The 17,975-nt window shown below is 33.4% G+C and overlaps 1 protein-coding gene across 10 annotated transcripts; it reads left to right on the top strand.

Annotated features, from left to right (window-relative positions):
• The first annotated feature begins 326 nt into the window (after positions 1-326).
• On the top strand, positions 327-15,023 carry LOC114323775 (yacP-like NYN domain protein). 10 transcript variants are annotated; one of them, XR_003651383.2, is made up of 13 exons: positions 334-725; positions 2,082-2,214; positions 2,929-3,000; positions 3,072-3,196; positions 3,291-3,451; positions 8,021-8,090; positions 9,218-9,272; positions 10,163-10,246; positions 10,573-10,691; positions 10,796-11,564; positions 12,671-12,709; positions 13,729-13,775; positions 14,547-14,599. XR_003651383.2 is itself a non-coding variant. In XM_028271449.2 (11 exons), exons 1-11 carry the CDS (start codon positions 637-639, stop codon positions 14,650-14,652), a joined length of 981 nt encoding a protein of 326 aa, XP_028127250.2. In that variant the 5' UTR covers positions 334-636; the 3' UTR covers positions 14,653-15,023. The 10 variants fall into 10 exon arrangements, 4 of the variants coding, with proteins under 4 accessions (XP_028127251.2, XP_028127250.2, XP_082770812.1 ...); XR_003651379.2 differs by lacking the exon at positions 10,573-10,691 and having other exon boundaries at positions 11,460-11,564; positions 14,547-15,023; XR_003651381.2 differs by having other exon boundaries at positions 10,573-11,564.
• Positions 15,024-17,975: the final 2,952 nt, after the last annotated feature.

The following is a 17,975-nucleotide window of genomic DNA, read 5'->3' as shown; positions in this document are numbered from 1 at the left end:
TATTTTTCGTATGTTTTCAATGAATATTTTTTGATATTTTATGTAATTTTTTTTCTAAAATTTTTAGATACACCTAATATAAATACACTTAAAAAATATAATATTTGTGATTTTTTTAAAAAAAACACACTAAATACCAAAAAATATAAAAAATAAATTCAATATAATTTTCATATTTTTATATATTTATTAATTTTTTAAAATATTTTTCATAAATATTTTATTATTTAAATATATCTAAAAAAATAAAAAAATTACGTAAAATTTAAAAAATATTTACTAAAATAAAAATTTATCTATTACAGTATAAAACATCACTTTACAGCAACGGAATTTACACAGAGAGAGAGAGAGAGAGAGAGAGAGAGAGATGTGGTTATGGTTTTGGGAGCTCAAACCCAAGTGGGAGATAACCGACCCAGAATGAAAATAAAAAGTGAAATACAGAACGGAAATTGAAACGAGAACAGAGTGTTCTTTCCAAGAATCGGAAAAAAAAACAAGGGAAAAGTGAAATGATTGTATGGAATTCAATTTACAAAGAAGAAGAATTGAAATAGTAGTAGTCTCACATGAAAACCATATCTTCATTCTCACCAGTCTTTGGTAGCAGTGGATTTGGGTCTTTTCATTGTTATGGTTATAGTTTTAGTTATTGCAGTTGCTCCTCTTCTTCCAAGATTGTGGCCAAGAGTAGCAAAAAGCCCTCTCCATCTTCCCCTCAGGTGCTTTTCCTCTTTGTCTTGTTTAGTTATAATTATCATTGTTGTTGTGGTAGTTGTAGTTACAATATTTTCATGGCTAATTTCACTTTTATTCCCTACCTTTTTGCTGCCTGTGTCATTTTAGGGCCCATTTGGGAACATCAATAAAAAGGTGAAAGTCAACTTTTTAATCCATCACATCACCTCTTAAAATAAAAAAAATAAAAAATTCAAAAATGTCAGGAAAAAAAAAAAAAAAAAAAAAAAAGTCAAAAAACTAACTTTTAACCATGGTCACGAAACACCACTTCTAAAGTTTCAATTGACTCAATTTTAACATTTAATTTTAGCTTTTGCGTCAATTTAGTCCAATTAAATGTCGATAGGGTTTTTGACAAAAAATTTCATTGAATTGGTTGAGGTTTCATTAAATTGATTGTCCTAAACGTATGATACATGCCGCTCATGTGCACATTTACTGTAAAAAAATGCTAACAATTAGAAGCAATTGGACCAATTTGAAACAAAATAAAAAATTCAAGATCAAAATTGATCTAATTGAAATTACAAGGACCAAATTGACACAAGGGTCAAAGGACTAACAGTGTAATTTGCCTTTCTTTCTATAGGTTTGCCCAAGGGTATTTTTATCCAATGTTTAAATTGATTGTACATTACATTATGCACGCACTCTCATGCATTGTGTACAAATATTAGAAGTTTCTTATCAAGTTAATTTAATGTGTTAATTTATAACTTAATGTGTTTATTCCCAAATTTAGTAATGTCAGAATTTAATGGGAAAAAATTATTTCGAAATTTAAACAACTTAAACCATGTAATCAAACACTCAGTTTTTTTATTTACTATTTTGAAATGAGCAATGGAGAAGCAGATGGGCATTTGATTGCAAGGGTCAGTTGTCTAAATAAACTAATATGGTGTGAGTAAGAAAATGAGTGTTTGGTTGTATGATTTTGAATTTCTAAATTCTTTATGTCTATTAGATTAGGTTTCTATGATGATTGTCTCAAATTGGACTATTTGAACTGAGATAAGAAACTTGTATACAGTGAAGAAGGGAAAAAAAAAGGAGAAATTGTTTGAACAGAGGCAGTAGGGAGATGAGCCTAATGAACCCTTATAAAATTTCATGGTTTCTGAAAAGGAATGAGATGTTACTTACTTCCTATTATTTGGTCAAATTGGCTATGGGGGTGGTAGTAAATGATGAGGTTTTGCGTTATGTTGTGCCTACAGACAAATGTCACATTTTACTATGAAGGTTGTGTTTGGTTTATTGCAGGATAACCACTTGCATGTCCTTTTTTTTGGTTTACTAACTAGTTTTATCTAATTTGGCCTGGTGCCTTGTAGCAAGCTGAAAAGTAGGTACTGCTTTGACATCAATTTTCGACAAGCACAAAAATCAACACACACCTCTTTCATAAAGATTTCATTTATGAGCACAAAGGACAAGGGGTGGAACCCAAACCATGTAAAGCAGGGAGTAAGTATGCATAAGGGTACCAACTATAGCTATCTATGAAAAAATAGGTTACCCAAGAACTCCAAAAAAGAATCTATGGAAAGGGATTAGCCTTGTACACTCTATAATGCTATAGCTCAACAACACTTGTTTCAACTTATTAATTTAGGAGCTCCACTCCCTCAAAAGTCCTATTTGTCTCTTCAAATCAAACCTCATCTAGGATTAACGTAATTGGCTGTGGCTCTTTAAGCACTCCAGTTGTTTAAACTAAATATTGTATTGCCTATTGTACAATTGCACCATCTTTTTTTTATATATAATTTTTTGAAGCAAACAACAATGCTTTTACAAGAGAAAATCCTGAGCTAAAGGGTGGTTTGCATGCACTGTACCTGCAATTGACATATGCAGGTGAGAGTAAACATAAAACATATACGCTGATCAAAAAAAAAAAAAAAACATGAAATATTCAAGCTTCGATCAATGGAAATGAAGTACTTGCTCTCGTTTTACTTGCAAACTGTTACAAGAAAACCAGTACTAACTTTTTGTTCACCTTTCCCAGTCATCTAACAATTATTGTAATACAACATTTAATATCCCAGCCAGATTATCAATGCAAATTTTCCAAAATGAGAAGAGCTTCCCCATCTTTTGACTCAGAATTGTGGCGACAGTTGACCTTTAAAATGACATATTTCGACTCTTGTTTAACAAGCTTTTTGTTGATAGGGTTCTGAGCCAGCTCCGCCAAGGATTACATCCAATGTCAAGCAAAATTTGCAGTTTTTAAAGTTGTGGAAGGTAGTTTCTCAATTTAGATATGTAAAGATAGTACTGAAATCCTCTCTCATGATGAAAGGAATGTTTTGTAGGAGTTTCAAAAGAGAAAGGCTGGCACACCTAAGCCTGCTACTAGTTACCGCAGAAAGAAGGAGGAGAAGGAAGACATCCCAGAGGACTCACAGCTCTATCGTGATCCTACTTTGACACTTTACAAGTAATATGATTTCCAGGTTTTGTTATATTTCAATTATATGCCTTTGAGCTATTTGAAAAGGTAGTATATGCCATTTGTTGAATTTGATTCACAGCACAAACCAAAGTATAGACACTGCAGTTCCTGTCTTGCTTGTCGATGGTTATAATGTATGTGGCTATTGGATCAAGCTGAAGAAACATTTTATGAATGGAAGACTTGATGTTGCTCGCCAAAAGCTTATTGAGGAACTGGAGACATTCAGTCTGCTAAGAGGTCTGTGCTTTGCTTGTTTATACCCTTACATGATGACTATATGCTGTGAGAGTGCCTATGTAATCTAATGATGCCACTATGTCATCTGAGATTGTGATGTGCTTATTTGCTCTTGCTGGCTTTAGGAGGTTTAAAAACTTGTACCTCTTTCTTTTCTTTTTCTCTCAACGGAATGCAACTTTTAATCAATTGGGTTTTTTTCTCTTGTAACTTCCTTCATTACCAGTTATGAAGCACGGGTGCGGGTACGGATATGGGTATGGGTACGCCAATATGGCAAATTTTTAAAAAAGTAGAGTACGGGTACGGCTGGGGTACGACAATTTGTTTTTATTTTTATTTTAAATTTATAGCTAAACATCCAACATACAAATTAATGTTCAATAACATAATTAAAAAAAGAAATTACACAAAAAAAGAAAAGAAAAGAAAAGTAAATCATTCTTCAACAATATCAATACTAAAGTAAATTGACGAGCTATTTTAATGTCATTATTACATAGAAGAAATTAGAAAATAGAGTTTCATGCCAAAAACAAACTAAACAAAAATAAAAGATAACCCTAATAAAATTAGAAAACTTAGAACATCAACTTTTAATTCCATCAATGTCATCATTAAATAATATGGCTTCCATCTCCGGCTCATCAAATGAAAGATTTGCAATTTCTAATAAACCAAAGCTCTCCCATGAATTAAAAGCATCTCCACCAATGTTCCATAACTTGCTCTCCGTTTTTGTATTGTTGACTCCTTGATAGAAGGCGAATATTAGAATGCACAAAAACCAAATCCTTACATCGTTGTGGAGTCATTTTATTCCTTCACATGGAGTGAATGAAAGAGTATTCCTTCGCATGGAGTGAATGAAAGAATATGTGCTCCAATTCCTTTCATTGCTAATGATTGAAGCATAGGTGCAGTGCAGAAGAGCCATGTGCCAACCACAAACCATTGGTTCCATTTCTCCTCTATAACATATTGAGTCGGTGTCTCCAAAACTCTCCAAAAAACCTGAAAATTTGGCATACCCTGTATTCACAGCCCTTCTCTCTTCTGCATTTGGAAAGTATTTCTTAAAGCACTTGGTTCTCATATCAGAAATTTCTTCATCCTTGTGAGGAGGAACACGAATGGGATTTTCATGAAGCCACATTCCACTATAATACCTAGATTGCAAAATTAGGGAAAATAATAAATAAAAAGTAAATTATGTTAAGTTATTATATTAAGAGTTTAAATCATGTTAACTAAATTCTATCCTTTTCCCATCTAAAAAAATAAAGAGTTTAAAAATGAGTTATACCCCGGATTAAAGAATGTGTGAGACAATGAAGTGGTGTACTACTTTTTGTCCATCTCTCCACTAGTATTTGGTGCACCACTGGATAGAAAGCCGACTCTTCATTTTCTAACTTTCCTTCACGCCTATAAATGGATGCCTTCACCCTCTCAATTATTAAATCCCACATTTCATAGACCAAATGTAAACATGGCTTATTGGTGTCACAAGATCTAAGCATCTCATATATTGACAAAGTAAATGAGTGTTTGTATTCTATCTTGTCCCACCAAATATCATTCAACACTTTTTCCTCAACAAGAGCTGCTTTTCCGACATCATCTTCTTTGTAGGATGACCATTTCTCACTTATCACCATTGTTTGGAGGCCACGATATATAAGCTTAAACCTTTTTAGCATAATAATTGCAGATGCAAAGCGTGTATCTGCAACAGAAAGTAGCTTCAAAGGCACAAACTCATTGAAAATTGCCAATCTCATAGAATGATTCATGATGAAATTTTTTATGAACATCACATCATCAATCATAGTTGTAATCCAATGGCATTCATCATAAGCATATGCAACACTTCCAATTTCCTTAGTAGCACAAATATTTTTAAGAGCAAGATTAAGTGTGTGCATTACACAAGGTGTCCAAAATATCTTCGGATAATTACCTTGAATGATTGATCCAGCTGCACTACAAACAGGAGCATTGTCAATAATTACTTGAATCACATTATGAGGGCCTACTTCATCAATCAACTCACTAATTAATTTAGCAATATGATACTTGTCTTTGTACTCACCTTCACAATTAACAGCTCTTACAAACATAGCTCTACCATCAGATGCTGCCATGAGATTGATAAGAGATCTTCTTTGTGCATCGGTCTATCCATCGGCTACTGTACTAAACCTGTTTTGATTCTATGATTGTTTTGTTGGTTCCAACAACCTATCAATATTTGCTCTTTCTTTTTGAAGTAGAGTAGTCCTCAATAAGTTGTGACCAGGAGGGACATACCCTATAACTTGATTCTCAACAGCAACTTTAAAAGCACTCACAAAATATAGATTCCTAGCCAAATGAAAGGGTAACTCAGCTGAATAGAACATGCGAGCAATTAAAGAATGCAAATGTTTTCTAGCACCTTGATTGCATGCTTTATCTAAGACACTACTTCCACTTGTCTTTCTTTTTTTTGGTTTATAACCATCCAATCTAAATGTTCCAGCATCCCCTACCACCCCTACGCTAGAACTAATTCGGGAAGAGAGGGAGGTGGTAAAGGAACATCTTTAGGCTTTGCCATCTTTTTCCTATTCTCAGCTTCTGTATCTGCCTTTCACATTTCAACAAAAAGATCAGGCCTATTCTTCACAAATGCACACACTCTAATTCCATGCCCAAAAATTAGCAACAAATGTGCTTGGACTCTAGAGTATGAACCGTGAAATGCATTATTACAATAATTACACCGAAATTTGGAATAACCACTTAAGCCTTCACCCTTTTTGGCTATTTTCGCAATGTAACCCCAAAGAGGAGCATTTTCATCCCCAGTTTGATCAATATCAATAGAAAGGGCACTTGTAGGGACACTTGCATTTGAACCTATACTTCCTGATTAACTCATATTCCTATAATATAGCCATTGACAAAATAATTTGTGAATTATTTCACTTCATTCGAGTATATAACATTTCAAATATTTAACAATTTTTTTTATTGTGTCTACTACATAAAGTCTACAACAATAAGAAGAGGACAAAGTTAAATAACAGAGAGGTCATTTTACATTACCCTTTTTTTTTTTTCTTTGAAGACGATTACAGGGAAGGTTTTAAAGACTTGCAAGTTGCATGAAATTCCAGTGGCTGTGGGGAAAAAAAATATAATATATATATATATATATATGAAAAAAAAAATGAAGGAGAGTTCAAGAAAAAGGAAGAAGAAGAAGGATCAAAGAAAGAGAAAATTAAAGAGGAAAGAAACGAATCAAAAAAAAGAAGGGAAAAAAAAAAAAAAAGAGGACAGAATAGATCAAAAATTTGGAAAAAAAAAAAATGAAAGAAAGAGGAAGAAGAATCGAAGAAAAACGATGGAAACAAAAAAAGGCCTCTTTGTTCTTTGTTTGTTGTGAAGAAGAGAACAAAAATTCAGAAAAAAAAAATTGAAAGAAAGAGGAAGAAAAATCGAAGAAGAAGATGAGGAAGAATCAAGATAAACTTACCGGAATCAGCACCTTCGAAGGAGTTTCTGTATTTCTGAGAAGGAGATGATCGAATGAAGTAGAAATCGAAAATCAAATGAGACTAGAATCAGCACCATTTCTCTCTTCGAAGGAGTCTATGTATTTCTGCGAAGGAGATGAGATGATCGAATGAAACCAGGAACCCTAGTTTTAATTTGTTTCAAGTTTTATTTATTACAAAAGAACCCCAAATTTATATAATTTTTTAAAATAGACAAAAAAATTTGCTCCAGTACCCTTTAAATTGTAGAAAATCTCATTTTTTACCCTGGAGTACCCAAAAACGTACCCATCATTATACTAATCGTATACCACGTACCCGGTGCGTTTTTGGCGTACCCGGTACGCGTGCAACCGTACCGGTACGCGTACCTGCACCCGGTACTTGTATGGCAACATTTTTGGAGTACCCGTATTTCATAGATTACCAAAGATGTTGAGAGATGCAATTTTATTGAGCATTCAATTGCACCACATGTCATTTTGTTCATCAATTTGATTTTTTTATATCAAAAGAAACTTAAGTTGGAGGTATCAAAATGGTCCTTCTATTAGCCATCCTTTAAATCATTTAACGCTGAATGCTATGTGGTTTTTCCATATCATCTGGTTGTGCCGTGGTGGTTTGCCTTTTTATAGGAGTGGTTGATATTTGGATCTATCCTTTATATTTACCCAATCACTCACATCCTGATTTATCATGAGTATGCTGGCTCGTACGGTTGCATATTCATGATTTTGTGAGATCTGCATTCACAAATTTCTAGGCATATAAAATCTTCTTTACTGGTCTCAAGTGGCATGTTTTCAGTTTTTTACATTTCCAAGTTCCAACACATATGCATTATACCTTATTTCAATTTATAATATAGTTTTTTAGAAGATTTCTACAATAAGATGGTATAGCTTGCTCAAAATTTGTCTCATGTGAGCTGATCTGAAATGGGAAATCGTATTTCTTTTTACCCTTATTTATACGTTGATACCGATAGCTCACTCCATTAATGTTGAAAAATTTACAGAAGTGAAAGTGGTTGTTGTCTTTGATGCCATGATGTCTGGACTCCCCACACACAAGGAAGATTTTGCTGGGTATTGTTTTGTAAACCTAAATTATATGAATTCTTATTTAGCAATCTTGTCTAGCTTAATTATCTACTAGTTCAATATCAAGAAGAGAATGTTCATGTGCTATTTTATTGTGTCATGGGGAGATGTTCATTATGCTCAGTCAGCAAATTGTGGTCACTGATTTAAAAGATAAGGGACTTCCTTATCTGCTTCCAGTACACATTAGATTATGCACTCAAAACGTGCAATTGACAAGTCATCGCTAAATTCTCAATCTCCCTTTGCTAATCATACCTTAATTTTAATTCTTGCAACTTATACTAGAAAATTTCCCCCACACTTGGGAATGATAAATGTATTTTCTTCAGTAATGATTAGATTTCAGATGATATGTCATAAATTTGAAATATCAAGATTGCCATGCAAATCATGTGATTCTGAGACTTGTGAGTTGTGCCATTAAATTGGATGTTAATAATGCTAATATACTTTATGTAAATATTTGCAACATCGTGTGCTTTCAATAGTTCCTTGCAATTAAATAGTATATGCAACGAATTTCCTTCAGATCTTTTGGCATTTACAGAATTTATTTAATTGTAAACAATTGTTGGCTATTACCCACAGAGGTTTTGATTCAAAGCGACATCTTCATTCTGCTCCCTAATTTGGTTGGTTGTATGCTCTTCAACATACCCCATTGATCATTTAATAGCTTCCTTTCAAGTCTACATATGTTTTATTTTAGGGTTTCAGGCAATTTGTCATTTTAAACTCTGGCTATTTTGTTTGTGAAATGTTGCACTTTAAGCTGACTGAAGGACACAAAATAGCATTGGTCCTTTGTACTCATTTAACATGCATTTTCCTCTTCTTCTTTTTTTTTTTTTTTTTGACTTAACACAGAGACTAACAAGTCCTGTTTTCATTATGCAATTTTTACATGAATGGCTATTTTATAAAGCTTAGTACAATATGGAAGGCTTTATTGTAATAGTTATGTCAATGATCCTGATAGCGATTGAATTTCCTTTGAACCTTCTCTGTCAATATTCTTGGAGCTGCATTGAGTTTGGTGTGATTTAATGATATTTCCTTGTGAGTGATAAATCCAACAGTTCTAATGTAAAGATTTCTTAATGTTACAGTATTGATATAGTATTCTCAAGTGAGACATGTGCTGATGCATGGATTGAAAAAGAGGTGAGAACCAAAGTCAAGCTGACATATGATATCATATTCATGTGTGTACTTTCTAAACAATCTATAAAAATCTTATTGGTGGTTGGACATGCTCTTCCATCATTCTTTTCTGTTTTATGAATAATAATTCTGGTGAGTGTTTCACCCAAAAATTTATAAATATGTTAAGATTGGTGTACCGTGTATTCTTTAATACCATACTTTCAACTGTTGAAAACATTTTCTCAATCTGTAGGATAGCCTGTGAAAATTGCACTAAAGGTATGTTACACGGGATATTCTAAATTTGTGAATTACCCATTGTGGACACTTAAGGGTATGGGATATCTGTATGTTATGTCTAATTGGAGATGCACCCAACAAGTATGTATAAATAGTCAAGTTTACTATATAATCATGCATAAGACTTTTATTATAGTATTTTAGTTTGTAGACATCATTTTACCCTCAAACAATAACATAATTCCAGTTAACTTTATCTCCTATTTGCTTCATCTCTATACCATTTCACAAGAAGGCTCTAAGTATGTTTTCATTGTCCATCAATACTTTTCGGGGAAGAATGAAAAGAAAGCTCCAATATACCTGGATGCTATATATGGCACAGTATTAACACTGATTTGATCAGTTGAAGCGTCCATGAGTAATTTGCTTGTCCATGAGTAATTTGCTTGTCCAGCATGCAATTCTTCTTAAATGTTTTTCATTGAGTTTACTATCCTCAGCCTTGAGCCTCATAATATAAATGGAAAAAGGTACCCCTAAATATTTGACTGGTATGTGTAAATTTGGTCCAATATACTCCAATGCGACATAGCACTGATTTGCCTGATGTTCATCTTAGTTTCAGCATTTTATCCTTCCCTTTTAAGCATTGTTTTACTTAACAGGTTGTGGCCTTGAAGGAGGATGGATGCCCAAAAGTTTGGGTTGTGACATCTGATCATTGTCAGCAGCAGGCAGCACATGGAGCAGTATGCATTTCTCTTGATAGATTTCTTCCATAATGAATCATGATGATTGTGTGTTCATGATATTTTTTGTTAAGCCATTGTGTTAATTCTATATCGAGATTTAGTTATTAGCTCATAAAACTCACCTGGTGCATGGATGTAACTTGCATACCTTAACCATACGAATTCCTTCCAATTCTCATCATGCATGTCTTTTGATAAATATTGGCAGTAAAGGTTATGCATATGAAGTTCATATCTGCATCATAAATTTATTGTATTTGGCCTCTTAGCTCCTATAGATTTCATTGTCCTTTTCATTTTTTTAATTTTTTTTTTAAGTGCAGTTAAGTCTTTTGCATTGATTATGGGGGATTAGCCATTCGTGTTTGGTGGATGTATTGGTCTTATATGTGTTACTTAGAAAATTCATGGGAAATTTCTGGTACGCAAATCACATAATAAGGTTAGTTTATAGAATTTTTCACAGTTACCCCAAAAGTTTAATTTGTTAGAGATAGTGTAACTTCTGTACTTTTATACTCAATTTGTGCCCTCATGTGTGACCAGACTTCCCATGTGTGGCTGGTGGCAGGACTTCCCCGACCAGAGTGGGCCAAACACACGCAAGTATTATAATTATTAGGTAGGTGGTGAGATTCCCAAAGCTTGATATGTTAGAAATGGTCCAACAATTTATCTCAACCTCGTACATCCTCCCTCACTGGCGATTCCAACTCCTTTGCACGCATGGAGAGACAAACTAACTTGAAGTCACAAACTAAACTAAAACGTGTGCAAACCTCATGGAACAAAATGCACAACAAAAAACAAAATGGGGAACAACTAGATACAATGGGACGTGCACTTAGAGAATTTCTGGGACCAAGGCTCTGATAGCATGTTATATCATTAATTACACCTTAAGAAGTTAGAGAGGGTGTTACTTAAGTATTTTAGATACTCGACGCTCAATGGGGAGAATAAATGGTGTGTAAGATTTCAAGTTGCCTATATTTCTAAACAAAACAAACCTTACGAGTCAGTTGAGGACCAAGGGTTGTTAGATGGTCCTTGCGAAGGTGTTGATGACTAATGATTTGGTAATTGCTTTTGACTTGAAGCTTTTGCTTCTTCACTGTTTATTTTTTAAAGTAGGGTTGGAGTTGCATTTGGAGAATGTTTGGGCCCCTTTTGTACGTTTTTCTTCTAACTGTGCTTTGGAGGACTCTAGCTTTTGCTGCAGGTTTATCTGGCTGTTATACCCAGTTTGCTTTAATAGTTTGGACTAGGGCTTTAAACAATGTGGAGGCCTGGTTGGCTAAAGCGGGTGCCTAAGGTCAGTGCCAAGACTCTTGATACTGGTGTTGGATGCCTACTTGACTTGTAGATCGACACCCATTTTATGCAAAGAAATTTGGGTTCCTATACGGCACATTTAGAGTTAAGTCCATTGTTGGAGGGTGGGGGTTGGTTGGTGCAAGATGAGGAAATTGTTACAAATGGTTCACCTTTTTGCTGCTTATTAAACACAAAGGAAAGTAAAAATAAAGATAAAGCTTTATGTTTTTATTTCTGCTGGATGATACGTAAGGGGAAGAATGTAGAAATTGCTACTATATCACATAGATTCTTCTTCAGGAACAAGAGATAATCTTTTTCAACAGGACTTTATGCATCCCCTGGTTTATATACTGATTGATATGGTGCCATTTTAGTTAATACCATGATAACCTAATCTGTTTCCTAAGAGTGAAGTATGTAAACTTCTCAGCAGTTCTTGTTGTCTTGTAATCTTGTTGCTTAGGTGCTTAACCACAATTAATCACTAATGACTTGAAGCCTTTACTTATTGTCATAAGCCAAGATATGAATTTATTTAATTTAATTGAGGATATAGCCCTGCATAGAACTGAATGGCGAAAAAAGATTCATGTAGCGACCCCACTTGATTGGGTTGGGGTGGGACACAAGATGTAGCCAGATATATGGAAATGCTTATTGCTTCCTAGTGCCTCATTCAAGTCATTGTTTTGCCCCATCTGATATGAAATTTATGCATTCTAGTCTGCTCATTTGTCAACTTTCTTCATGTACATTATGCTTTTCTTCCATTTCCTTCCCCTTACTTTTAGTCTTTTAACCTTCTTATTGTAGGGTTTATATCAAATTAGGTGAGATGTTCAGTATATACTGCATTTGAACTGTACATCTTTGATATGTGTCTGGTTGAAACCTGAAGTCTTATGTTGGTGGTTGCCCAGTGACTTGTCATGCATGGTTCAGGCAGTGGCAGTCTTATCTATGCCTTCAACAGCTGAAAAGTAGTCATAGATATCTCTGTATAAATCTTTTGCCAAGTGGCTTGCTTCATCTTGGTTGAGTCATTCCATTAAAGGCCTGATGCTGATGGGTCTGTTTTTAACTGTTATGATGTATTTCCAGGGAGCATATGTTTGGAGTTGTAAGGCCTTGGTTTCTGAGGTAAGGCATTTAGTCTCAGTATCATATGCTCTTCATGTTGCTTGGATTTGAAATTTTAGTTCATAAAACCCAATAAAACCTTGTTTCAACTATCAAGCCAATCTTTGGTTTTTTGTTGCCATACCAACACCCCCAATATGGACAATCTCACTTTTCGTCACTTCTGTTTCCTAGCATTTTAATGAGATCATACAATACTGTTATAAACTCTGTCCTCTTTTATCTCTACCTTTCCATAAATGATGAGATTAGAAGACTAAGTTGCTCCAAGTTATCTCTCGGATCAAAATATTGTTTATTTGAACTATGTTCCCATTAATTTGCTTTGGTCATGTCGCCTAAGGGTCATTGTCCCAATGATAACTGACAAATAATGTAATTTTATACATGGGTATAGTGGTGGTTAGTCAATAAAAAATTAGTTAACCTATTGATGGCAATAACTTATGCAGAATAATGATTGCTTAGCCACATATTAAAGTAATCAATATTCAGTTATGGCAGCGTCTATTTGGCTTGTGTGATGTTAAATGGGTTGCTCCACGGGATTGCACACATATGCTTCTTGTTAAGTTTGATGGGTTCGGCGGATCTAAGCGAGCCAAGTCATTGTGGTCTTGTATTGTTTGTGCTATTTTCTGGATCATATGGCTGGAGAGAAATGCATGGATCTTTGATGGAAAGGAGGCTGACGCAGATTCGTTGTGGGATAGGGCTGGATTTTTGGCATCTTTTTGGGCCTTTGTGTCTCCTCCTTTTAGGGGAATCCCTCTTTTCTTGATTTCTAGGGATTGGGCTACTGTTTGTAACCCTTAGTGTTTGCGTTTGCTTGTTTTTTCTCTTTTTATGATGGCTGTGTTTTACTTTCATCATGTTCCTTTTCTCTGTATGAGGATTTCTCATCCTCCTTTCTTTCTTCTTTAATAAATAAATTTCGTTGTTGTTTCAAAAAGTTAGGGTTATTATTTGTTTTATAATTTTATCATGTGCTCCTCCTCAATGTCTCGTGTAAAATGTAGATTAAAGCTTCAAAGAAGGAGGTTGAGAGGATGCTTCGAGAACAACGGTATGTTCTGTTATATAATGTTGCCATTTTCGTTTTTTTTCTCTTCCAAGTGGAAGTATTTGAAAATTGATACATCTATGCCATGCTCCGTGTTTTGTACATAGCCTTTGAACTTTGAATTTTTTGGTCATGATCTAAAATGAGTTCAACTAAGGGAATTCTATTCTCATTGACCAATTGCGGAGATTATAAGTGTGTTAGATGATGCATGCTGATGAAATATGGAGGCTTTTTCATTTTACACAAGTTTAAGGTTGCAGTGTGGATGACCTTATTTTCGTCATTAACTACGAATATTAATGTTGTGTTTGGATTTTGGATTTGGGGAGTGATTTGTGGAGGGAAAAGAAAAGAGAAGGAAACTGAAAAAAATTAGCTTATATTACATTCACAATTCTATTCCCTTTTCTTTTCCTTCCACAAATCCAAACACAATCTAAAGAAATTGTTTTCAGTTTCAAGTGCTCAAATTTTTTGACTGAACTCCCAAAGCTACCAAATTGAGAACTTAGAATATCTGATTAAGTGTCCCTGGTTGAATTATCTTTTAGCCAAGATGAGGTTTCAACCTTGGAAGAGTTTTAAGGACTACATCAAACATTGCAAAAGTCATGCACCTTAAAACAAAGAATTATTGAAGTAGAAATATCTTTTTAATTTTTTTTTAGCCAAGATGAGATGTTGTTGATTATGTTTTTATGATTTGTAAGTAATGAAGCAATTTCAATCTTGACTCGACGTGTTGTTAATCAGTTGTGTGCATTTTTCCAGAACATCTTCCATGCAAGGTAAATTGCTAAAGCATAATCTTGATTCAGAAGTCGTAGATGCTCTCAAGGATCTGAGGAACAAGCTATCTGAAAATGAGTCAAAGTAGCCGATCAGGTTCTCCGTCTGTCTGACGATGTGCTCTGCTTTGACAATACACTTAATTCTTTGATTTAGGCTTGCCTAGCTTCTGTTTTAAGAAATGGAAAGTATGCTGCACGTAGAGGCCACATAGTTTTAAGTAGTTCATGTTGTAAAGCATATATATACAGCCTGTTTTGTAGATTGTAATTTGATAGATGCAATTTTATGGGTTCTGGTTTATAAACTTCATGCCTAACTTGTTAGAGAAAAATGGCATTGTATGCATTTGCTTTACAGAAAAGCTTAGTGTACCCTGAAAAGGATGCTGAAAATAAAGGGTATGATGTAAATTCAAACATGTGTGATATGAGAAACATTCGGGATAAATTGGGTCTATACATTTCATTTTTGAAGTACTTTTTCTAGGAATTTAGGTCTTCTTCGTTACATGATTGGATTGAAGATCTTCATTCATTCTAACACCACTATCTTCATTGGGCTGCCATTGATTTCATGGCCATCGCCGCCACCTTCACCTCTACCACCTCACCATAACAACGTAAAAATTGAAAGATGCAATTTAAAAATAATAAATAATAAATTTTAAACTTAGAACTTGTTTGGGAAGTGGGTTGACTTTTTGATTTTTTGACTTTTTTGGCTTGGGATTAAAAAGCCTGGTTTGAGAAAGGCTTTTGGTTTTTTTGTGAGAGAAAGAATATGATGATTATGGGTTGAATGTGATGTTTTATCTTATTAGACTAAAAAGTTTATTTTGTTTTTTATGGCTATTTTAGCCCAAAAAACCTCAAAACCAACTTCTCAAAACTAACTTCTCAAACGGAGGCTTAATATTGTATATAATTTGAATTTGGGAGAAAAAAAAATTTAAGGTTTGAGTTTTGTAATAGTTAAACCTTAAATTTTTAATTTTGTCAATTCAAATCTTATCTTTTAATTTTTTTTTAATCTCATTTCTCTATTTTTTGTTAAATAAAATTAATGAAAATAATGATATTTTAGTCATTAAATTTAATAAGAATTGATATTTTAGACATTTTTTTTATACATTTACATTGAATATAATAACTAAAATATTATTTTTTCGTCAATTTTATTTTACGGAAATAGACAAATGGTTTAAATTAAAAAATAAATCAAAATATTAGAGTTTTAGATAAATAAAATTAAAAATTCAAGATTTATTTTATTACAATGTTCAAACTCTAGTATGCGTGTGTGTTTATTTATTTATTGGGATTCTCCCTTTTAAATTTCTATCAAATAGTATTTTAGCTAAAAAAAATTGTTTGGTAACCATTCTGTTTTTAGTTTTCTATTTATATTTACAAAATTTTTAAAAACTATCATATATACTTGTTGAGTAAGTTTTTGAGTTTATAAACAAGTTTCTCAAATTAAAAATTAAGTTAAAAATCATAAACTGAAAAGACATGTTTGTAAAAGTATAAAAACTGAAGAAAAATGTAGTAGGAACATGGAAGCAATGCACAAGGAATGTAGTAGGATCTTGTGCTATTCGAACCACGGGAGTAATATTCGCGGAAGCGTTTTTTGTTTTTAAATTTTTAAAAATATTTTATTCAAATTAAACGTGTTTTTAATTTTTATTTTTCAAAAATAAATAAAAATAAGTTTATAATTTTTTCTATAAACATAGGAGAACACTTAAATGTTACCAAATCCAACCTCAGCATTCAGTTTAATTTTTAACTTTTAATTTTATCAAACACCAATCTCTCATTGATTGAAAAAAAAGGAGAGAAAAAAGAAAAAAGAGCAAGATGAAGATTAATGGGCTGGAGCTGCCAAAGCCCAACAGACCAGATGTTGAACAGCCTGAATACCAACTTTCTACCACAGACAGACATGGAGGAGGATAACTCTACTTCCATCAAAGTACCAAACTAAATTTTGTCCAATATTCTCTTGTCAGCAATAGTCTCAATATTTGTCTCATCATGAGTGAGTTTCTCATGCATTTGCTCCCTGTAAATGTTGAAATGACTTAATTACCCCCACCATTTGAACAACATTAATCTGACCTGGTGGGCCTTTATAAATTGCAATATTAAGGGCCAATTACACTACATATTTAGAAAAATCATTTTAGGTATAATTTATATTTTACTAATTTTAAATTTATATTATCCATCTCATTTTGGGGCAAAGTTTCATGCTCCCTAGCGTTTTCCATTAAGAAATGTAACACACTAAGTTGTGTTACATATTGAGAAAAAGTGCTCAAAATTTAAATATGTAGGCAAAATTCATTCTATTTATAGCCCACAACAGATTCACTTGAAACTTACACTATGCACTTTACTTTCATGGTAGGATTATGAGGTTTTTTTTCATGGTTCCTAGAATTATTGGGGCTGCAAGCTTGCAAGCTAGGTTGGGTTACCGTTATCCAAAAAGATGGGGGTGTATATCGTTTATACATTCATAATTATGGGTAAATTAATTTTAAGATTCTTAGATTGTATTTGGATCATAAAATTTGAAAAAGTAAATTTTTTTTTTTTAAAAAAAATATTATATTTCATTCACATTTCTCACACCTTATTCTTTATTTTTTCAAAATTGAAAATTGAAAAGAGTCTTAAATATATTATATTGAATAGAAGACATTCATTTATGCACACACTAGGAAGACAACCTGGTTAAAAATTTGTGGACAACAATGTCATATGTACGTAAAGAGGTGTCAACTTCTAGCTGAGACTCACGAGATTCCTGCCTGCCCCATTAAACTCTGTGACAATACATACATATATATAGAGAGAGAGAGAGAGAGAGGTGGGCATAATAACAACAACAACAACAACAAAAACAACAACACCAACTGATAGGAAAGAAGAAGGGACAGTTGAAGGAAGTGGGCTTTGCTTGTTCTTGTACCAGAGACTACCAGTGTTAGTTACTTCCTCTCTCCTCCTATAGTCTTAACTTGGGAAGAAAATATATTATTAATGGTGACTCTTTATTATTATTATTATAAAGTCTGACAAGTCAAGAAATGGTCAGAGGGTCAAAATGTTGACTCACTACTTCACTCTTTCCTTTAATGATATATGATGATTTATCATTTATGGATGGCACAATAATGGGAGAGAAGAGGGATGTGAATCAAACGGTGATGGTGGCCCCTCTCTGTTTTTATGATATATACATATACATATGCATGCATGGCATTGACTTGTCAGAAACCTCATTCTCTACCCCACACTTGTACACTCACTTGTGTGTTTGTCTTTTGTCCTTTGTATATACTTGCAATTATTTTTGTGTAAGATAAAAAATATAAACTCCAAAATTGCAATT

The sequence above is a fragment of the Camellia sinensis genome, chromosome 2 (genome assembly GCF_055761805.1).
Source record: "Camellia sinensis isolate YWXY chromosome 2, ASM5576180v1, whole genome shotgun sequence".
NCBI lineage: Eukaryota > Viridiplantae > Streptophyta > Magnoliopsida > Ericales > Theaceae > Camellia > Camellia sinensis.
This window is presented reverse-complemented; position numbering and strand designations above follow the sequence as displayed.